Here is a 22,935-nt window from a genome sequence, read left to right as displayed (position 1 = left end):
ATAGATTTAGGACATAGTTTATATAATTTCTGTGTCGGGTCGGCTCACTATTTAATCGTCACTTGAAACAACTTTTCCTTTCCTCAGAAGAAGAAAGATAAACTATAAAAATGAAAAGTTCCCTAGTGGCCTCTATTGCATTTGTCGTGAGGAGAAGCGGTTGTCCGAACCAATCGGTTGTGAGATTTTGTAATCTTTGCTAAATCCAACCGCAAGGGATTGAGAATCCGCAAATCAATGGGACTGACGTGATCTAAGCTTCCCAAAGTAACACCCAAAAACAATGAATGCCTTTTGTCCCCGGAATTGCTTATATCGGTCCATGTTGTTTAGTGTTGAGGAAGAAGGTGGGAAATTCACCCCCTCAACTTCGGATTATTCAATGTTCCCGTTCACACCATCAGAACAAGCAACCACAGAAGACCTGACAATGACCCTTTTGTTATAGTTTGACTGGCAATTTGTTAGAGGTCTTTCTTTAATCGATCAGTTGAACCGATCCACGCGTATTGAACACTTCACACCGTGTAGAAAAGAAACCAAACAATTCTCCAAAACCATCTCTCTCTCTCTCTCTCTCTCTCTCTCTCTCTCTCTGTGGAGATGGCACCCCAATCTCCAATCCAATTCATAGAAGCAGCGCTATGGTGCACAGGCCCTTTTGAGCTATCCTACACAGACCCTGACCAGAAATGGCTCATAAGAAAAGACATGCTCTCACTCCTTCAAGACTTCCCCAACCTCAGCCCTTCAATGGACGCCTACATCCACAACGATGGCTCAATCGTGAACATCCTCAATGCCCATGGCACAGTCCATGTCTCCAGCTCTTCTCCCCAGGTGCCCCTCACCATCTGGCTCCATGAGAACTACCCTCACGCCGCCCCAATCGTAATGGTGGGCCTGCCGGGCGTGGCCTCCTCCCTGACGATCCACCACAACCACCCTTTCATCGACCCTTCGGGGCTCACCACTTCGCCGTATATCCAAACCTGGGAATTCCCTAGGTGCAACCTCAAGGACCTTGTCCACAACCTTGTCAAGATATTCTCTCGTGACCACCCTTTTTCATATTCACCCACTTCTAGCCCCTTCACCCACCCATCTGTTGTCTCCAAGAAGGAGGCGCTCGATCGCCTTGCGGGGATGCTTCACTACGACACCATGGCCTGGAGGTCCGAGACCGATGAGGAGATTGAGGAGTTGCTGGCCTTGCAACAGGAAATGGACCAGCGGGTTGCAACCGTGACGACTATAGTCCAAGGGCTCGAGCGCGAGAGGTGGGAATTGAGGGATAGGGTGGCGCAGTTGGCCGAGGAAGCCGATGTCTTGATTAACTGGATCAAAGTCCACGACCTCAAACGGGCCGTGGCCGCAGGGGACGACGGCATAGATGATGTGTTTGAAGGAGTTGACGAGGAGTCCAGGTTGAGGCTTCAGTGCTCGGCTGAAGATTTGTCTATAGAGGATACTATTTATGCATTGGATAAAGCAGTTGATGAAGGGGCTGTTAATTTTGAGACTTACATTAGGCAAGTGAGGCATTTGGCGAGAGAACAGTTTTTCCACAGAGACACGGTAGTTAAAATTGAGACATCCCATCAACTTTTTCGGGACCAAGAATAAGAATCTTTCTGGTAATTTCTTTCTTCTCGGTTTACTGTGTATATGTTTCAGTTTTGGAATGAGTCAATGGCTAAGTTTGCCTTCAGTGGAATAGTTTTATTTAGTTTAAAGCTAGATTTTGTATTGGATATGAAGCTTTCTGACCAAGTCGATTAAGTGTTCTCATTTTAATTTTAATTTTTTGTAAAATCCTCCAGTAATTGGGCCGCATTCATCAAAATTCTCTCTAGACTTAGCTCGAAAAACAGTCCTATATACTTATTACTTTCATCTAATGAATCCCCGCGCTCATTGCGGGTAACAAAAATTTACCGCACACATGCATATTTTGTATCTTTCGTAAGGCATATTTGTCAAAAGAAAAACCATGAAGTGGGCATTTTTTGCTCGTTTTAATTTTGCAGCGAGCTAATCGCAAGTTCTTTAGTTGGTTTGACCCTCCCATGTAATTGACGCACAGGTTTTGCCAGTCGGCAAATTTTTTCACATGTGATAAGCTAATCAAGGCGTAATTGAATCAAATTGATCACCTTCAGGGGTTTGCTGAATGAAGGTCAAGTGCGAGGAGAATGAACATCTCTTCTGGAGGTTTTTGGAATTCCCATGTTTTCTTTTTGTCTGTAGCGCAGGCATCTGAAACCTTTTCTCTGACTTATCCTGTGGCAATTAGGTAATGGTGATCAAGCGCTTGTTTGAGATAGGGATTGCTCTGAATTTTAAATCAAATAATGTCGGTATTGCAGTAACCAGCGACGTTTTCACAATGCGCTTGTTTGAGATACGGATTGCTCTGAATTTTAAATCAAATAATGTCGGTATTGCAGTAACCAGCGACGGTTTCACAATACAAGAAGAAAGTTTCGTAAATGCAATAGGAGTAATTTTTCTTTATAATTTTGCCTTGTTTGGTTGGAGGAGGTAGGATGTAGTTGTAAAAAGCAGAGGTTGCTTGACATCTTAGTGTTTTATTTATTTATAATGTTTGAAACCTGTCAATGTCGTGTCCACATTTCATTTTCACAGAAATTGGCAACCAAGTGAAAACCTGGTGTGACAAGGTTTGATTGGATATCTTATGATCGGTTTGATTAGTTTTAGCCTATGGCATGGTGCTAACAAGTAGAATGAAGAATTAACCGTATTCCGACATTCCGTCCCGTTGGTATAACATTGCTACAAACCAAAGTGAGAAATAATAATTTTGTTCCTAAGAACAGATTTGGGAAACAAGAAACAAAGAAAAAAAAAGTAGCTCCACCACTGCCTGTGGTGGCGCAGCTCTTCGGGCTCCTCCCCTCACAAAAGGGAGGAGTTTGAATCCCAGAGGTGTCGCATTCGCGTGACTCACTTGCGGCTGGATCTATGGTGATGACTCGGTCCGTCTCGGGTTTACGCTGCTGGCCGGTTGTACGGTGGTTCCCGGGTCATAAAAAAAAAAGTAACTTTTTATTCCCAAGAATAATTTCTAGAAATAAGTAAATTTTTTTTCTTTTTTTTTTCTTGCTTGCTAATTGCTGGCCACCTCTGGCCGGCCACGACTATCGTTAGCCGATTGCCGGCCGTCGTCGATCGTTGCCCCATTGGCGATGACCATTGTCATTGTTGCCGTTTGATTGTCATCACTAATGCCCACAACCCATCGGCCACCCCCGACCTTTGATGACCGCCACCGATCGTCGGCCGCATTTGCGAGGACTGCTGGCTGCCTGTTGTTGCCACCCCCAATCTTTGTTGCGGCTGTCGCCTGTTGCTGCTCGTCGCCCGTTGTCGCCGCCCGTCGCCTGCCGCCGCAAGACCACCGGCCGACGACTGTTGCTGTTGATCGTTGCCACACGATCACCTCCTGCCAGCGGTCGGCGACAGCCGGTGGGTTGTGGGTGACGATCGGCGGCTGACGGTCCTGCGGTGGTGGGCGGCAGTGACGGGCGGCAGGTGGCGGCGACAGGCGATGGGTGGTGACAAGTGGTGGTCGGCGGTTTGTGAGCAAGAATAAAAATAAATAAATAAATAAAATAAAAAATCGTACCAAACGCATTTCTATTCTTTTTTTATTTCAAGAATAGACATTTTGTGTAGTTACCAAATACCTTATTTTACTCAAAAATTGTTCCCCAGAATAGAAATAAAAAAGAATTATTTCTGAAAAGAAACTATTCCATGGCCAAGAAGCGTTACCATGCGCACCCTTACTTACTAAGTTCCCAAAACTCACTCTCTCATCTTTTAGTTTTATAAGGATGAAAGTCTCACGTTAGTTTTGGAAGCTGCAGTCATACTAAAGGAGATAGGAATTCTCCCAGCCTATGTGAAAACTTGCAGTGTGATGTAAAAAGGAAAACGGCATGTAGAAAAAGAGTTTGTAAATATACTATTATAATATAGAGTAAGATATTATGTATAATGTATATCCTAGTCTTCCAGCTATTATTTGTCTGGAGAGTATGTTTATTCACACTTCCACATGTGTTTATTAATAAGATAAAAAAAAAATTGGGATGACGGCGAGCTTAGGATGTCGCGAAAATAACCCCTACTGCTCAAGACCCGGAGATAGAGTTGGGGTCGTTATACATACCGCGATTCGAATGCGCTTGCTCGTTCAGACACATCCCTTTTAATCAACTGGGCCCCTTCATATAACTCGTCGTAGTCTTTCAAGTTTAGAGGCACTAGCTAGCTATGAATTTCTGACTTCAAGCCATCCTAGAATCTCCTCGCTCAATCAAAGAGGTCTTTGATCATCCTTGGCGCATACTTTGACAGCTCAGTGAACTTGGCTTCGTATTGATCGACGGTAAGATGATTTTGGCAGAGTCATAGAAATTCCGCCATCTTTTGTTCTCACACGCACTCCAAAAAGTACTTTTCTGTTGAACGCTTTAGTGAAGGCACCCCAAATTGGAGCTATGCCTTCAAAAAAGACCCTTCCTCGGGTTGCTTCCCACCAATCATTGGCGTTCTCTTGAAGTTGGTACATAGTCGATGTCACCTTGTCCTCCTCAATGCACCTTAGTATTGCAAAGGTCTTCTCCAACTTCTTGACTTATGAGGCTGCAACCTCACAATCACTTTTTTTGGTGAATTGTGGCGGCTTCAAACTACTTTACCAACTTATGCATCCATCAATCGCCATTCCCGTCTCCAGCTAACAAGGCATCATTGGGAATAACAGTAATACAATAGCCTGATTTTGAGCCTACTGTCCCAACAGATTACCGATTGCCTCTTAGACTTATAGAATTCCATCCAATCTAGATCCCCTTGTGCCCTTCCTCTGGCACTTGCTTGGCCCGTAACTACCCTTCCTCTAGACATTCTCGGGTTTGGGTTATTCATCTTTTAGAGTTCTAAAGGAGGCTGGTTCCACAATCCTAACAACATGATTAGGGATTCAAAACCACAATTCAACAAAATAATTAGCAATCATAAGCCTGGTGCGTGTTCCTAACTAACTATCCCAAAGTCTCAGCACATCTTACCATTCCAAGTAATGACCAGGCTTTGATACCAACAAACGCAAGACATCACGCCTTGACCCTCGGACATGCGGTATCCTTTCTTTCCTTTGATAATTTAATTGCGATGTCCCAAGAGGCATCGCCGACCCAGTTATTTTGTCTTTCGATTAAACGAAAGTGAAAGTAGAATCAACTCCACCCAGCCATACGCACTAATAGGGATAGCAAGGAAAACATATCAACAAACACTTTCATGCATATATACATATACACCAACTTATTACATCTTTAATAATTATACGTCCGCAACACGGATTCTTTCCAATTTACCAAGAAGGGGTTGGGGGTTAGCCTAGTTCCTCTATCCTACGAGGGCGACCTCAAAAAATGGTGTTTCCCCTACGTGCCTAGTATATGTCCATGTCGTAGTACCATGGCTTGGGCTTAGGATTAGACTCTGTGTCCAAGTTCGACTTTGGGTTATGGCGAAGTCATTGGGGATGTACACTACCATGGGGTCCTATATGGTACTCCTAGATCCCTCACTAGGCAGCCTGTCAAAACCTCAGAGAAGGCCAGAGGGCTCCCCTCCGAAATATACATACCACTCCACAAAACAGTGGGGCACCGGGTTTGTTAGCCCCTCATCCACCCAAATAGTGGTCACGAACTTCTTGTATACGGTGTCAATCCCCTCTATAGGAAGGGGATCACCTGGGTGTCCTAATCTACAAGCATCCCAAAATGCATCTAGTAGAATGGATTGTCCATAGTTAGGGCCTGAAAAATTTAAACCACAAATAGTGAAAGAATTCATAAGTAAGCTCCTTAAACCTTGCGTAAGAGAGTACTTTGCCTTGGAGGCACTCTATACGTGCGGCTTAATCAATAGCAAAGCCTTTGCTCTGCATCATTTATAAACATGAAATGAGTAACTCACCCTAAAAACGTACTCAATTATTACATAAATAATTCTCCATGTGAGTCCACAATTCCAGTAGGCACATGACAAATATAAATAATAATCCAAATATAACTATTATCAATTCCATGCACAATGCATCCACACAAGTTTAGATTATTACGATTGCTCTCAATCATGAATGACACTCGTGCTGGCGATCTTCCCTCACTCGAAGATGGCATTCAATTAAAAATATTGTTCTAAAATCCATCCGTGAGCAACATTTGGACCTCCGCTAGGCCTCCGAAATCCATCGAGCATCGTCCCATGTAGTCATAAGAGTACGGACCAATTTAAGTGATCACACGAGCACAATAACCATTCAAGCCAATTTTTATCTTCCAATTTAGCTAATGCAAGAGTGTTTAGTGCTTGCATGTTATATACTAGCAATTTTTACACTAAAAAATGCCATAAAATAATCCTATGTGTCACCCATTGATTATTTATCTACCAAAATAGTCATACGATAATCTCATTCTCCCATTATCAATGCAAACACATAAAACTTAACATCTCACTGTAGTACTTTATGATTCAATCCTATCATGCCTTTCTAAATTTTCTTTTCAAAAAATACTTTAGAAAGGTTTCTAAGTTTCATTCTCATGGCAATCACCCCTCAATTCCACACAATATCACACCATGGGTTTACTTATCAACATAACTTATCACTTTTCAAAATAAGACGTCACAAGTTTCAAGATAAGCCATCCCAGGTACTTGTCATTTTTCAAAATAAGCTATCGCAAATATTTTATCACTTTTCAAGATAAGCTATCACAATTACTTATCACTTTTCAAGATAAGTTATCAACAATACTTATCACTTTTCAAGATAAGTTATCACAATTATTAATCACTTTTCAACATAAGTCATGACAATTATTTATCACTTTTTAAGATAAGCTATCATTAGTACTTATCACTTTTCAAGATAAGTTATCAACGATACTTATCACTTTTCAAGATAAGTTATCACAATTATTAATCACTTTTCAACATAAGTCATGACAATTATTTATCACTTTTTAAGATAAGCTATCATTAGTACTTATCACTTTTCAAGATAAGCTATCACAATTACTTATTAGTTTTCAAAATATGTTATCACCTAATCCATCTATCTCTTAATCTAACTATCATTAACATTAATCCTAACCCTAATCTCAAGTGTAACTATAATCCTAATCAAGGTTTAGGAAGCCACTCACGGGACCGGATTTCAAGTTTTGATGGCAAGCGGTGGCAACAACGACGGCACAATGGCTCACCACGGTGGACAGTGGCGGTGGCATACAACGCAACAAAGAGAATGGTGTGAGATGGTAGTGAGGCGTGCGGCAAGGAGAGGGGCTCGGCCTTGGGTGGTAGTGGCGGTATCACGACATGGCAAGGAGGGCATCATGGCGTGGCAACGAACAGCAAGAGAGAGAGGGCTTGAGCATGAGAGTGAGAGAGTGTTTGAGAGAGAGGGAGGGGGCAGCGGTGAGGGTGTGAGAGAGAGAGAGAGAGAGAGAGAGAGAGAGAGAGAGAGAGAGAGAGAAGAGAGAGAGAGAGAGAGAGAGCCAAAAGTGAGAGAATGAGAGATGAGGGAGAGAGTGAGAGAATGAGTGAGAGAAAGAAACTTCTCTTCTAGGTTTCCTCAAAGTCTTCATGAGCTTAGTACAAAATCCCTTAAATTACTCTTGGAAAAGTCCTTTGGATGGCCACCAAAAGTTCTTGAAATCTTCCTATCCTTTCTTCAATTAATGCTTGATTCAAGCATGTGCTCTATTTGGAAATGAACTAAAGAAGCTAATTAAGTTGGTCTCTTCCTTTTCCCCTCTTCAATTGACGCTAATCCCTCCCTTGGAAGACAACAATCCTTGCCTCATTAAGCCATCAAGCTTCTAGAATGCGTAATTTAGGGATTAATCAAATTATAGTATAAAAAAAACCACTGGGGGTTCGCCTCAGTGGCCACTCTTCCAACTTGGAAGAGGGAGGTGAGGGGTTCAAATCCCCACCTTCTCAGGGGGGATTGGGGTGGGGATGATTTCATTTCAGGAGTGGGTTTCAACTCCCACACCTTGCAAGGAGGTATGATAAAAGTCTGAGAGTGAGTATTAGAGTATGATTAGAGTAGGACCGACAAAAAAAAAAAAATTATAGTATAAAACACTATTAATGAATATAGATAATTAATGTACAAGTTTCCAAAAGATCAATTGTGGGCTCAGTTGGCCTTGATGGATCCACTTGGGCAATCCTTGATGGGTGTGAGGCCCATTAGGCCCGTCCACGGCTTGGGCCCTCGTAGCTCCTCAATCGCGGCCCGTTTCTGCCCTAAAAATTCACAGTCCATTGATGTAAAATTGAATTTTTATCCTAAGGTGATCATCCCTTACTTTTTCATGATTTGTTGATTACCATAGTAATTCTATTCTTTAGATAGGGGTCAATTGAAAATGTCACATTACTTGTGAGAGATTTACTCCAAACTAATTTTTTTATCATCCTATATTGTTTGTGTTACATTGTTGGCAACAAAACATTGTGACCATTTATAGATCTACCGTCACATAAAGTAAAATGACAATTGCGAATGTATTGATGCAGTCTCCTGGTCTTGTAAACAGGGAATTTATGTTTTGGCCGAATGAAATCTCCATCTCTCTTTTAATTCAAATGAACGCTCTTCATACAATTTTTATGACATTGCACTATTCTTGCATGGATGATTGCGATAATATCAACAGTCATATTACCAATGGAAAAAATATATTCGGTTTGATGCATGGTTTCATGCTTAAAATTAGCGAGTCATGGTCTTAGTCTCAAAAAGTCAAGTCTTCCAAAAGGGAAAATACGGGAGCTTTCAGACCAATCTCATTGAGCGAAGAGGCTATTTCCACATAAAAACGCTTCATTGAGATGAAAAGACATTTCATGGACCATGAATCATGTAGGGACCTAAGTAGTTAAAGCTTCAGACGATATCAATCACATAATTTGATAGACGATGCAATCAACATCTCAAGAGATGCATACAAAGAAAGGGTCAAATTCATGGACGAATTGGAAGCTTCAACATCGAATTCATAGGAAATAACATACCCAAAGTCATAGGTTTTATTTAATTAGAGTTGCCAAGGTCATCTCTAGTAAAGTTCTTGGCAACTTAATGTGTATCCTAGTTGTTTAGACAATATATGCGTCACATAGTTTTGCCGTTGACCAAAGTTTTCTTTGAGTAACAAAAGAGGGCCAGAGTCGTTGATTACATGATAACTACTGGGGAAACTAACTCCTATTCGTTCACCTAACAACAAAAGAAACGACTCATTAGGCGATGTGTCATTAAAATAATGTTCCGTGCTAAGTAAGCAGAGCATACTTTGCTAACCAATGAGCACACCGATTACTTTCTCTATAAATATGGACCACCTACAAAAAAATAAAAAAAAAATTGAGGATCGAACTCCATATCCATATGCATATACGTCATAATCACCACAAAGACCCTTTCGCCGGCGAAGTTGTGACATCTCCAGCAAAGCTTGCGAGTCCACTTCCAAAATTATGTTGGTGAATCACAAAGGAGATAGCCAAGTAGAGACCCAAAAATGCCCTAGAGTCTAGTCTTGACGGTAGAAAAAAAATGCCCAGAGGTTTGGCAAAGCCTCATCTCCAAGTTTTGTCTCGAAATCGAGGCTTTGCAACCCCACCCCTCCCCCTCCCCCTCCCCCTCCCCCTCCTCTTCTCCTACACCTCCTCCTGCTACTGCTGCTGCTGCTCCTGTAGGACTAATTTTACTTCACGTCTTTCAATCCTCAAATCGAAATGTAACATCTGGAGTTCGCGGGAAAGAAGACGACGGTGGTAACATCGTTAAAACATTGAGTTAACCACGTAATTTCCACGCAGGATTGACTCATTATTTAATCGCCACTTGAAATTCTTTTTCCTTTCCTCAGAAAAAAGAAGACAGATGAGAGAAGTGTATTAGAAGTGCCAAAAGTTATGTACAGTGTTCACTTTAGTGCCAAAAATTTCAGCCAACTCATTTAAGTGCCGAATTAAAGCAAAAATGATCACTTAAGTGCTATCGGTAAAAAATTCCGGCTAAATTGATTATATGAGCTTCATAATTAATTTGTTAAAATGACTTGGCAATTTTTTTTAAAAAAATATAGTCCCCATGGACTACAAAAACGATATTGCACAACCAACATGGCTCTGATGTCCAAAATGACGTGGCATGACATGCTTTTAGTTCCCTACGTCACCAAACTTAGGAAGCATCGAAGAGAGAGATGGCAGCAGCGACCACCACCGACAACCGGAAGATTGTGTGGAACCAGCCCTAACAGAGATTTATGACAGAGTATAGGAAGGCTAGGCTTGACTTCCCATACATTCGTCCCTCGAAGCAAGGCCGAGGATTGGCTTCCCACCTCTGCGTCACATGCCAAGACCAATTCCACGTTTGTTGTCCTCTCTTGCTCTCATGTCTCGGTTCATTTGAAACCCTTTGTGCACTGCCTCTGTTCTTGATTTGTCTCCTTGCCCTAGAACACCATATGCCCACTAGGTGTTTGAGGAAATTACTCTGATGATGGAGCTCTTTTTTTTTTTTTTTTTTTTAAATGTTCTTTGGCGTTGCTTAGTGGTCATAGAGAAAAATAGACTAAGGGAGGGTGAGAGAGAGATTGGGTCATTGAGTAAGGCACGGAGATGGCTAGTTCAATGGCCAGCTTAGGGTTTGAAATTGAGATTATCTTTCAATTTGTGGATTTGGGGTTCTCATTTAGAGAAAAAGTACTAGACGGTGTCGTTTTAAGGTTTAGATGCTAACTAAACTCCTTGGCGAGCCACATCGACTTAAGAAACTAATAAGAAAAAGTCCACATCGTATTTCTGACCAAATAGACTAGAGTTGGAACTGAAAAGATCGCTTTTCAAAAAAATTAGTATTTAGGGCTTTATTTGTTTTGCGAAAAATAACTTTTAAAAAAATGTTTTCCGGATTTTTCGACATTCATTTCATGGAAAATGAATTGCTTGGGAAAAACATTTTCCATGAAGGGAAAAAAGTTTTCTAAACTAGGAAAAAATGTTTTCACTTTTAAAAGTGAAAAATATTTTTCTCACTTGATCTCTCTTATCTCCCACCTCAACAAGCCCTTACTTCCTCTTCCCCTTTCTTGTTGTTCTTCTTCTTCTAATATATTTTTAAATTTGAATATTTTTATTTTTCCTTTTTATCATTTTTCTTTTCTTTGTTTTCCCTCTTCTTCTTTCTTGGCCGATCGCAGGCCATGGTGACAACCAACGATCGGCCACAGGCTAGCCTTAAGCTCGCCAACAAGCAGGAGGCTCACCCACCTTTGCTGAGCTCGAGCTTGTTGGCCTCGAGCTTGAAACTCGCACTCACCGATATGGTGAGAGCAGCAAGCTTGAGCTCGCTAAAGGTGGGCAAGCCTCATGCTCGCTAGTGAGCTCAAGGCTCACCTATGGCAGGTTATCGGCTGTCATCGTGGCTAGTGACCGGCCAAGAAGAAGAAGAGGGAAACAAATAAAAGAAAAAGAAAAGAAAAAGAAAAGAAATTGAAAACCGAAAAAAAAAAGAATTTAAAAATTGATTTGTTAAAAAAATAATAAATAATTAAAAATTGATTTTAAAAATAAAATAAATGAAAAAGAGTGTATGAAGGAAAATATTTTCCTTATCGAATAGCGGAAAATATTTTCCTTATCGAATAGCGGAAAATATTTTCCACTTCATTTTAAAGTTTCATCCGAACATTGGAAATTAATTACATTTTTCTAAAAAATGGCTTCCTAGAAAATATTTTCCAAAATCACCTTATTTTTCGCAAAATGAACGAAGCCTAAATGATCCAAAAGAAACTTTTAGTGCTAGAGTGAGCGACATACAAAATTTTTAACACTTTTAGCATTCTTCTCCCAAAGATAAACTATATAAATGAAAAGGTCCCTATTGGCCTCTATTGCATTTGCCATTAGAAGAAGCGGTTGACCAAACCATTCTTTTGTGATTTGGTAATCTGTGCTAAACCCATCCCCAAGGGATTGAGAATCGCCCAAATCAATGGGATTGACGTGAGCAAAGCACTACAAAGTAACACCCTAAAACAACAAATGCCTTTTGTCCACGGTATTGTTTTTATCGACCCATATCGTTTAGCGTTAAGGAAAAAGATAAGAAATTCACCTTCCAACTTCAGCATTATTCAATGTTCACACCACCACAACAAGCAACAATTACCCTTTTGTTATAGTTTTTTTTTTTTTTGTTAAAGCCTTTTTGTTATAGTTGACTTGCAATTTGTTGAAGGTCTTTCTTTAATCCATGAAAACGACTTGAAATTTCTTGTAATTATAATCTTCGTGTTTGAATCAATCCACACGCATCGAAAACTTCACACCAAACAGAAAAAAAAAGAACCCAGACAATTATCCAAAACCAATCCTCTCCTCTCCCTCCCTCCCTCCCTCCCTCCCTCCCTCTCTCTGTGAAAATGGCATCCCAATCTCTAGTCCAATTCATAGAAGCAGCGCTATGGTGCACAGGCCCTTTTGAGCTATCCTACACAGACCCTGACCAGAAATGGCTCATAAGAAAAGACATGCTTTCACTGCTTCAAGGCTTCCCCAACCTCAGTCCGTCAATGGACACCTACATCCACGGTGATGGCACAATCGCGAACCTCCTCAATGCCCATGGCACGGTCCATATCTCCAGCTCTTCTCCCCAAGTCCCCCTCACCATCTGGCTCCATGAGAACTATCCTTACGTGGCCCCAATCGTGTTCGTGGGCCTGACGGGCATGGTCCCCTCCCCGACGATACACCATGACCACCCCTTCGTAGACCCCTCGGGGCTCACCACGTCGCCATATATCCGAACCTGGCAATTCCCTAGGTGCAACCTCAAGGAACTTGTCCACAACCTTGTCAAGATTTTCTCTCGTGACCACCCTTTTTCCTATTCAGCCACTTCTAGCCCCTTCACCCACTCTTCCGTCGTCTCGAAGGAGGCACTCGATCGCCTTGAGGGGATGCTTCACTACGATACCACGGCCTTGAGGTCCGAGACCGACAAGGAGGTCGAGAAGCTACTGGCCTTGCAACAGGAAATGGACCAGCAGGTTAAGATCGTGACGGCTATAGTCCAAGGGCTCAAGCGCGAGAGGTGGGAATTGAGGGATAGGATGGCACGGTTGGCCAAGGAAGCCGATGTCTTGATCAACTGGCTCAAAGTCCACGACCCCAAACGGGCCATGGCCATGGGGGACGATGACATAGATGATGTGTTTGAAGGAGTTGATGAGGAGTCCAGGTTGAGGCTCCAGTGTTTGGCTGCAGATCTGTCCATAGAGGATACTATTTATGCATTGGATAAAGCAGTTGATGAAGGGGCTATGAATTTTGAGATTTATATTAGGCAAGTTAGGAATTTGGCAAGAGAACAGTTTTTCCACAGAGCCATGGTAGTTAAATTTGAGACATCCCGTCAACTTTTATAGGACTAAGTATATCTCCTGTGAATTGTTGCTTCTCGATTTGGCGTGCATATGCTTCAGTTTTGGAATGAGTCAGTTGCTATGTTTACCTTCAACGGGATAGTTTTATTCAGTTTAGAGCCAGATTCTGTATTGGATCGGAAGCTTTGTAAAAATGTCATTTCAGACTCGTAGTTAAGTGTTCTCATGTGCTGTTTTTGAAAAATCCTCCTGTAAATGGGACTCTTTCATCAAAATTCTCCGTAGACTTGAATTTGTTCGAAAAAAAGCCCTATAAACTTTATAATTTCATCTTTACCCAAAAAAAAAAAATTAAAAACTTTACTCAAAAAACTTTATAATTTCATCTGATAAATCCCTGAGCTCATTGCCGGCCGATGAATGCGTGCATGTTTCGCGCCTTTCAGGAGGCACTTTTGCTCATTTTAATATTGCAGTGAGCTAATTGCCGGGCCTTTAGTTCGGTTGACCCTCCCATGTAATTGATGCACGGGTTTTGCCAGTCGGCAGTTATTTTCACCTGTGATAAGCTCATCAGGGGGTTATTGAATCAAATTGATCACATTCAAGGATATCATGAAAGAGGGGGCCTTCCGAAACCTTTTGTCATACTAATCCTATAGCAATCGGGTAATGGAAATCAAATCCGTAGAATTTGAATTGAGTTCAATAGGGATAACTCTTAATTTGAGATCAAATAATGTTGGTGATGTAGTACCAAGCTATGCTTTCACCATGCAAGAGGAAAGTTCCGTAAAGGCAATAGGAATAATTGCTCTTTACAATTTCGCCTTGATAGAGGTAGAATCTAGTTGTAAAAAGCAGAGCTTGCTTTTTTATTGAAAGCTGCCAATGTAGTGCCCACTTTTCATTTTCCCAGAAGTTGGTAAACAAGCGAAAAGCCGGTCTGATCGGTTTGATAAGATAGCGGATATGACCGGTTTGGATGGTTTTGGCTAGTGGCACGGTTGCTAAGAAGCGGCAGACTGAAGAATTGATCGTATTCCAGCATTTCGGTCATGTTCATAAAACATTGCTACAGACGAAATGAGAAAATAATAACTCGTACTTGGCATATTTGCATAGCTAGGGTATGTCAGTGCATCTGAATAGAGCCGATCGATGGTCGGACTAAACCAGGCCGGATCCTTGAAGAGGGCCAAATGTGTTGCCTGAGCTTGCCCTTCTGCTAAAGGAAATATAACAAATGTGCGAGCTGAGTGGGCTTGGTTCAGGCCTAGTTGAGTCGGACTGGGCATTATGTCTATAGGGCCTTGTCCAAGCTCCCCCATAAGTACCTAAAGTAATTTCCAGTGACAAGCCGAGCTCATGAAAAATCACTTGAGTTAGGCATTTGAAATCAGAATACTAAAAGCCGATTGTCCTTGCCCTTTTACAAATCCAATCTCCTTAGCACATTTCACGTAAAGTTGGATTTGTATAATCGAAAGATACAAATATCCAATTAAGAAAAATATTACTTTCTCATGAGAAAGGAATATGATATGATTTCAAAGTAGCCATACAATAAGAAATATATAAAAGAGATAGTGCCTCAACACCATCTACAACAAGCAACAAAACCCAGTAAATACTACTAATGAAAAAAGTGTTCAAGGACAGCCAGATTAAACATTGGTTCTGAAAAATAATCCTCCCAAAATATAATCAATTATGCCATGCTATATAGCATAATATATATCGCTACATCTTGAAAATCATACCTCTTTTTTCTTAGATGGCTCGAAATAGTAAGGAATCGGTTCTATGTTCTTTGTGTCCACAGGGAACCCATCGATCTCATCCGTCCACGGGTTGCTCGCTTCGCCGCCACCGACGGTCCTGATTGCCTCCCACAACACACTGCTGCACTTGAAACCGGACCCGAATGCGATCTGCCACGCCCGGTCGCCCTGCTTCACCCTTCCTTTGGCCTCGGCGTACGCCAGTGCGTACCAGATCGAGCTGCTCGAGGTGTTCCCGAACCGGTACAGCGTCATCCTCGACGCCTCCATGTGGGCCTCGCTCAATCCGAGGCTCTTCTCGAGCTCGTCCAGCACTGGCTTGCCGCCCACGTGGGGGAACACATGGTCCACAGCCTTCTTGAAGTCGGGCACGTAGGGCTCGACTTTCGCCATGCGGAAGCGCCTCGCTAGGCAGTTCACGGCGTAGAGGATTTGCTCCGACATGGGGAGGACGAGGCGGCCGAAGTCGGCGATGTTGGCCTCGATGGCATTGATCGCCACCGTCATGAGGTCCTTGGTGATGGTGACGCCCAGTTTGCCGCACGGGTCCTCCTCCTGGAAGATGCACTGGTAGGAGCGGTCCCAGCGGGCCGTGTGCGTGTGCACGGTGTGGAGGAGCTTGTACTTGGCGATCTGGGCATCGGACGGCCGGTTCGAGAGGAGGATCGCGGCCCCGCCGATGCGGAACAAGCAGTTGATGAGGGACATGGAGCGATCATTGCCCAGGTAGGCATTTTCGGTGATGTTCTCGGTGCTCACGACTAGAGCATAAGAGTTGGGATGCACCTACATGAAGAGCCGCCCCCCCAAAAAAAGAAAAAAAATAGCATGGCAATTTAGGTATTAATAACATTAGAACTATTTTACATATTTGGTTTAAAAAATTAGAACCAAACTGCAGTGGGACCGTCAGAGCTTTGCCTAGGCCAAAACGAAAACAAAGTACCCGACACATTTGTACCGAGAAAATGGAAAAGAAGCGAAGCATTTGATCACATATTATGTGATTAAAGTCAGAAAACGTATAGTTGACCTTATCACTGCATGAATACTATAAATAAATTTAGTTAGAATTAATATTAAAATTAATAATCTAAGATTGATGACTGACCGAGAGAAAAACTAAACAGGGGTAATACGGAATGACTATTACAACCATATTGTAATTGCTATTACCCTGTAATTGGCAGTCAACTTGTAGTCATTACTGCAGCCAAACATGCTATAGGTTGAGTTATACGGACTTTTGTTATTAACAAATTATAATGGATGTAAAAAAGACTCGGTCATTAATAAGAGCAAAGTGGAGCAATACACATAAACAAAATCCTTGAGAAAAGGAGGGGATAAATAAGAACACGGAGACATTCTAACAAAAAAAATTTATGGATAAATTTCACTTACTGACAGCACAATTCCAACTACTAATGATGATTGACTTCTAATCGCTTGATTTATCTACGGCAATCTTCATGGCCAAATTCTATTGTACTAATCCTAACAGATTAACTAAGCAGTTTTTTATATTTCTCAAGAGACTGGCTGGCTTTGAGAACCGGCAATCACTAACTAACATGTAATCATGGGTCCGTATTATGCTTTTCTTACTAGAGCTAGCATACCCAACATGGATTTGCAAAAATATGACAAAATATTTTTGAAAAAAATATAATTCAGTCTGGTAATTAGCGACTGATTTTTTAACTTTCTAAGTTAATACACATAATATTGTAATTTCTTATGTACTCATATTATTTTTTTCTTTCATTTGGATGAAATATATATCCTTACGAATATACTTCTCAATAATTTATGTATCTCTTCATCCATCTTCTCATCTTCTTGTTTCGCTTTAATCGCTATTTATATATGAATTTTCTTTATTCTTTCTAAGAGATTTCTCTCATTGACTGACTTCATTAATAAGAGTATTATCAAAAGTTGACTTAATTTTCCATTCTTTCTAAAAGTGAATGGGCTTTGATGTTCTCAAGAGAAGTCCTTAATGCATTTAGGTTGATGAGAATATTCAGATTTATAACAATTTATATTACTTTTATTTAAAAAAAGGACAAGTGATGCCGTTCGCTTTCATGCCTATTCAACACCACGGGACTACTAGTTGCCTACCATAAATAATCGATCTTGCTAAATATGGCCAGGAAAAAAAGAGTACTTCTTCCGAATTCTCGTTGAAGTGCAAAATTGTCAAGAAGTAGCATTTATGTTTGATATTTTTTTATTAATATATCAATTTCGTGCACTGTACTCATTGGCAGTAACGTAGATGATATAAATAAATGTAGGAGATGAAACAGGCTCTCAATGCACTACTACTTGATTGTAGGCCTGGTTAATGGACGGGTCAAATCTAGTATCATGCTAAATAATCTTATCAGTGTGGCACAAGTTTGCGCAAGTCAGTGAGCCTTCCGAAGGATTTGCTCCTCCGGACCCCCACATTTTGCTCTTCACGAAGACCAAACTTCGTTGGCCCTAATGGGTCATCAGATCATTGATCACCTCTGAAGGTGAGCAGCCGGACTGATTTAACTCGAGAACCAAATCTAACTAACCTCACCCGACAGTTCCAGGTTGGTTCGCAACGATTTGTTGCTTTTTTGGGTGAAAAATCGGACAACTGACCTTGACCGATTTGGTTTTTGGTTCTATCATATTAATTGGTTTTGAACCGATTTCAAGGAAATTCTTGAGTCGGTTGTGAGCCAGTTTCAAAACCGGTTCTAATCCTTAGTTAAGTCTCTTCAACGTTTCTTGCATTTCTCATTTAGGTCAACATGATAAGTGAAACTCAAGGTTATTAATCTTCCACATTTTGGGACACAAGGAAACAGGAAAAAAAGAAGAAGATTCTATTGAGAACCGACTATGACATAATAAGTTCAGGAGGGTCCTTGCCTATCCTATAATCGATCATCCATAATCACCTCTAGCTAATAAGATCCATTATAAGATCTATTTATCCACGTCTAAGGGGAAAAACCCCACTTGCTATTTTATCTGTAAAAATCCGTTAACGTTAACTAAAATATGAAACATGCTAATTCTTTATCGACCAAAATAAAAATTAAATTATCAAAGATTATATAATAATCGTTCCCGTGTCCTTTTCTTTTGTTTTTGGGCCTGGCGTAACTTTGTTGTTAATGTAAGTATAACATGTGTATACATATACACACACCCCAAAAACAAAAGGAAAGATTACAACTACGGTTCTATATGTATGTACGTACCAACAACGTACTGATATTAAAGAGCACAGCGACGCTTGTCACAGAGAAAACAAACCAACCCACATTGGGACTTCAATTGAAGATGGTGCAGAGGAATCATCAGACAAGGTTGACAAAATCCGACGGATGTTGACTTCTTTCACCTATAGGATCATGGGATGATCTACGGGGCAGACCATATTTTACACTCTTTTTGCCCGAAATGGAAAGAAACAGTAAATGTTAAAACTACACATACCAACTGCTTCGTGCAAGGACATCAAACATTCAAAAAAATGAAACTGAGCATATCAATGATACTGACTTTAAGTGTTGGACACCTCCTAATCCCATCATTAAACGTGCTTTAAGCAAAGGAACATCCCATAAAGCATGTTATTTTCTATTACGAGATTTAATTTTTTTTGTTTAGCTTGAAGTTAATCTCACTTTTAGTAGACAGATGAACCGTATTTGCACACCCAAAGAGAAATGCCAAAGAGAAAGCCTTGAGTCATTTTCCGATAATTTAAATATGTTACCTGAAGCAGATTCTTGGCGAGGCCAATAGCACAAAGCCCACCACTGCAACCCATTCCTTGAAGGCTATAACTCACCACATCTTCCTTGAGCTTGTACTTGTTCACTATCATGGAAGATAGAGAAGGCACCACGTTGAATATGCAACAGTTCACCACCAACACCCCAATCTCATCCCCTCTCACCCCCGTCTTGGCCAACACCTCGTTGACAGCCCCGAACAAAGCCGCCTCAGCCTCCTTCACGGCTTCCTCCAAGCACTGGTTTGGGGGCTGCCGGAGCAGCGCCTCAGGCAGGTGTGTTGACTCCCCGAGCCCTGACCGCTCCAGCGTCTTGCGCATGAAGTCGAGGGTTGAATCCGAGAAATTCCCATATAGCCGGGCCTTCTCCATGAACGACTCTTTTGAGCAAGATAGAGCGTTGGGGGGTTTGTAACACACGAAGTCCAGCAAGAACACCTTGTTGGGGTATTTTGGCTTGAGAAGGGTCACTATGAAAAGGATTGGGGTTAGGCAAAGGAGAAAAATCCCCGTGGATTTGAGGTTGAGATGTTCAAGAGTGAAGGTTGATGTATCAAATGAAGACATTTGTGAGGGTGTGTGTGTGTGAACAAGTGGAGACAATGGCGGATGAAGAAGAAGACAATTTGTGCTTGAGTATGTTGTGATGCTGGTTGAATGCAAGTGAAGTCCTTACTGGGAAAAAGAGAGAAGTAGGGTTTGTGTAAGAGGAAGGGACAAACATAAGAACCGGTTTCCTTTATATAATGGGCTGAAAGAGATGATGAGGGTTTTGGTTTTATTTTCGGCGCAGCCCTCGTCGGTCTCAAATTAATCACGTCCACTTCCAAACCAGAGAGTTACTTTAATCTTACGTAACAGTGAAAATGTGTTAACTTGCATTTATTGGACAATTTTCAAGACCTATATCTACTTCAGTATTACTCAATTTATTTTTGCTCGAGATTCATGACATATCACTTCAAATCTCCAACGGGTTAGATTTTGAGTCATTTTAAATGGAGAGATTCCATGTTATTCATTCATTGATTTGATGGCGGTGCCCAAGATATTACGGAGCTCATGCTGTAATTGATCATGTTTAACGTGTCATGAGCACAGAATTTACCAATGCGATACGTTTTCTTGTCGTTTATGTTGAATTTATAATCGCCAGCTCGCACAATGATCGTGCGAGTCGTTTTAATGATGTTTGGCAAAGTACATTTTCATACTCTCGTGAAAGGTTGGCCCTAGTTTGGTCTAGTAAATATTCGAGAGGATCTCTCTCTCTCTCTCTCTCTCTCTATTTTCTTGATAAGCTTTGTCCTATCCAACAACGCCAAAATGGGATTTGATGATATCTTGGCCGATATTCATGGGCGACGATCCGTTTCTCTTCTGTGCATGACATATGTCTTTTCTTGTTTGATTTGGACTGCTTTATTCTTTCGAAGTTATTCAAAATATCTTCCTTTTGTACCTCGGCCGGGCGACCATTTTCGTAGGGAGTGCTTTGGTTTGGTAGCCCCACTTTAGGCGGATGCTCACCCACCTCGATGGGAGTCTTTAAATGCAATAGTTTGATAACCTAGATCTGATACTTCATAATCTGCCTTCCCCTTTTCGTCCATAGTTAACCCAGATCGGAATGCTTATATGACATATCATATTCTGCATTCAATGGAAGGGGCTGCATTAAGTGATACATAAGTCAACACTTTGATCCATGAGGAACAGGCTGTGTTGTTAGATATGGTATCTGGGCAAAACCTCATTTAATAGACGGATTGAGCTCATACCCAATCAAATGAGGAGATGGAATGATCATCGAGGCGAGAGTGTTCAGATAAAGAGTGGTTTCTTACATGCTTCCGGGACAATGATATAGGCCAACACTGACGAGAACGTTGTTGTGATATTACAAATACCACATCAAATGAGAGAGGGACTATTGTGTAATATTTAAATCAACGCTTACTCCTGGGTGGTCATCACTTTGTACGGTTCTTTAGGATAGTTCTTTTGAAGGCCTGGTCGACCAGCAACAAGTCAAGTCAGGTCATTACAACTTATACTAGGAAGCACTTGGTAAATAGCAACGGCACTCAAAACGCACATATCCCAATTTTTTTTTGTTTCCTCTTTACTACATGGAAAGCAAACCTGACATGAAGTTCAACGTCAAACTTTCGCCAAACAATTCCTTCGGATGCGCTCATTTAAGTATATTTGCTATACTGTTTGCACCTCTAAGCATTTATCTCTCTCCACAAATATTTGATAATCGTCTTTGTTTCTTTTTTCTAGACAAGCATACGTGTGTGCTTTCTCGCTTACGTACGTTTCTCGTTGCACTGACAACTAACAACTTTGTTGCGTCAAGTTATTTTGATGTAGTGCTAATTGAGTGCAAGAAAACGATATACGATGGTTCAAAATGGTGAGAACACCTAAAATAGACAATCCATAGATGGATCAATCCGTTAAATATATTATTCAATTATATTTCTCTGATTAAAGCACATCTAAATCATATGATTGTATTTATGAGAAGGATCATCGGTGTGCGGAGGAAAAATAATTTGGGAGAGAGTATGTATTGAAATAGTTTGTTATCATGAAAAGGTGTCACTCTTAGAGATAAAATGAATTGGCTCTTGGTTATGAAAAGAAATGATTATTAACATAATTTGATGGTTGATCATGAATTGTGGTGATGATCAGGATAAGGTATCTATTCCCAATGATGTATTAATTGATTGTCTATAAATAGTACGAAAACATACATTGTTCAAGACAATTGTTCAAAACAACTACTCTTTCTTGTAACTCCCTCTTCTTCTCTTTTCATACACAACTTTGAAAATACATTTAAGATAAAATTCCAAGAAAGAAATTGAGTAATTACTGAACTCTTTTCTTTGCGGCTACAGTATATATCTTAGAGGTATATTTGCTTTAAACCTGACAGCAATAATAGTGGGGGCAAATAATACCTTAAATACAATGATTGCCATCATGAATCAAATCATCAAAGATGTATAACTACGGCTCTATTTTCATCAGCGATCAAATCTCCTCAGCAATCTTGTTGACACCCAAAAATACCCCTACCGTCACGTGATGATCACGAGAGATAAAAGCCCAAAAATGCCTCATTGCCACATATGGGTTGCGATTTACATCAACCCAGTCCATGCTAGTCATAAAAACGAAGGATGGCCAAGAATTTCGAGAGCCCTTGGGCTAAATTTCGATGGACCTATAAATGGAGATACATGATTCAATGACAAAGCACTTGGTTGCCATGTGTCCAAGACAAGAGCCGCTGTTGAAGACATATCATTGACAGCAAAGTTTGAGTAGGAACAGTTGATGCTTAAAAGGGCGCGAAAATCAAAGGAATGGTTAATACTTGTTGGACAAACCATGAAAAAAAAATTGTCGTATAGGTCAGAAAGTAACCGGATGTGGATAAGGCGGTTCAGTATAGAATGTGAAGCGATTTTTAAGGAGGAAGCAACTAATTATCGATTATTATCCAATTGGTCTATAAATACTGTAGGTAATCCAATAGAGAGTCCCCTGAACAACACAAAACTATTTTATCTTTCCTTTTATCTTAACTTAATATGGTTTAGCTATAGTTTAAGATTCCCGTTGTAGATTTGATATCGGCTAGAGTCTATATCCCGAGTAGTGTTATTGATTAAATTCCAGTGTTAACCTACTATCCAGCGTTGTTGATTAAATTCCGACATTGTGTCCTCAATCTCATTTAGGAGCAATGTTTATTAGGTGTTATTTTGCCATCCATCGCTATCAATTAAATTCC

The 22,935-nt window shown here is 40.8% G+C and overlaps 3 protein-coding genes across 3 annotated transcripts; 2 read left to right on the top strand and 1 right to left on the bottom strand.

Moving 5' to 3' along the window:
* Window positions 1–572: 572 nt before the first annotated feature.
* Window positions 573–2,404, top strand: LOC104427330 (protein ELC-like). The gene is made up of 2 exons (XM_010040439.3): window positions 573–1,637; window positions 2,087–2,404. The coding sequence occupies exon 1, from the start codon at window positions 604–606 to the stop codon at window positions 1,624–1,626; it is 1,023 nt and encodes a 340-aa protein (XP_010038741.1). The 5' UTR covers window positions 573–603; the 3' UTR covers window positions 1,627–1,637; window positions 2,087–2,404.
* Window positions 2,405–12,575: 10,171 nt separating this feature from the next.
* On the top strand, window positions 12,576–13,754 carry LOC104427348 (protein ELC-like). Its single transcript, XM_039306889.1, has 2 exons — window positions 12,576–13,547; window positions 13,641–13,754. The coding sequence occupies exons 1-2, from the start codon at window positions 12,576–12,578 to the stop codon at window positions 13,752–13,754; spliced, it is 1,086 nt and encodes a 361-aa protein (XP_039162823.1).
* Window positions 13,755–15,140: 1,386 nt separating this feature from the next.
* LOC104427359 (3-ketoacyl-CoA synthase 20) lies at window positions 15,141–19,781 on the bottom strand. The gene is made up of 2 exons (XM_010040464.3): window positions 19,101–19,781; window positions 15,141–16,111 (listed from the first exon to the last, which is right to left on the bottom strand). The coding sequence occupies exons 1-2, from the start codon at window positions 19,683–19,685 to the stop codon at window positions 15,299–15,301; spliced, it is 1,398 nt and encodes a 465-aa protein (XP_010038766.2). The 5' UTR covers window positions 19,686–19,781; the 3' UTR covers window positions 15,141–15,298.
* Window positions 19,782–22,935: the final 3,154 nt, after the last annotated feature.

The sequence above is a fragment of the Eucalyptus grandis genome, chromosome 2, assembly GCF_016545825.1.
Source record: "Eucalyptus grandis isolate ANBG69807.140 chromosome 2, ASM1654582v1, whole genome shotgun sequence".
Taxonomy (NCBI): domain Eukaryota; kingdom Viridiplantae; phylum Streptophyta; class Magnoliopsida; order Myrtales; family Myrtaceae; genus Eucalyptus; species Eucalyptus grandis.
This window is presented reverse-complemented; position numbering and strand designations above follow the sequence as displayed.

Coding starts and splice junctions, on each gene's coding strand:
- LOC104427330 (XM_010040439.3), top strand. CDS start 604: ATGGCACCCCAATCTCCAATCCAATTCATAGAAGCAGCGCTATGGTGC.
- LOC104427359 (XM_010040464.3), bottom strand. CDS start 19,685: ATGTCTTCATTTGATACATCAACCTTCACTCTTGAACATCTCAACCTC. Junction 16,112..19,100: donor TCGCCAAGAATCTGCTTCAG/GTAACATATTTA, acceptor CTCTTCATGTAG/GTGCATCCCAACTCTTATGC.
- LOC104427348 (XM_039306889.1), top strand. CDS start 12,576: ATGGCATCCCAATCTCTAGTCCAATTCATAGAAGCAGCGCTATGGTGC. Junction 13,548..13,640: donor AGTTTTTCCACAGAGCCATG/GTAGTTAAATTT, acceptor CATATGCTTCAG/TTTTGGAATGAGTCAGTTGC.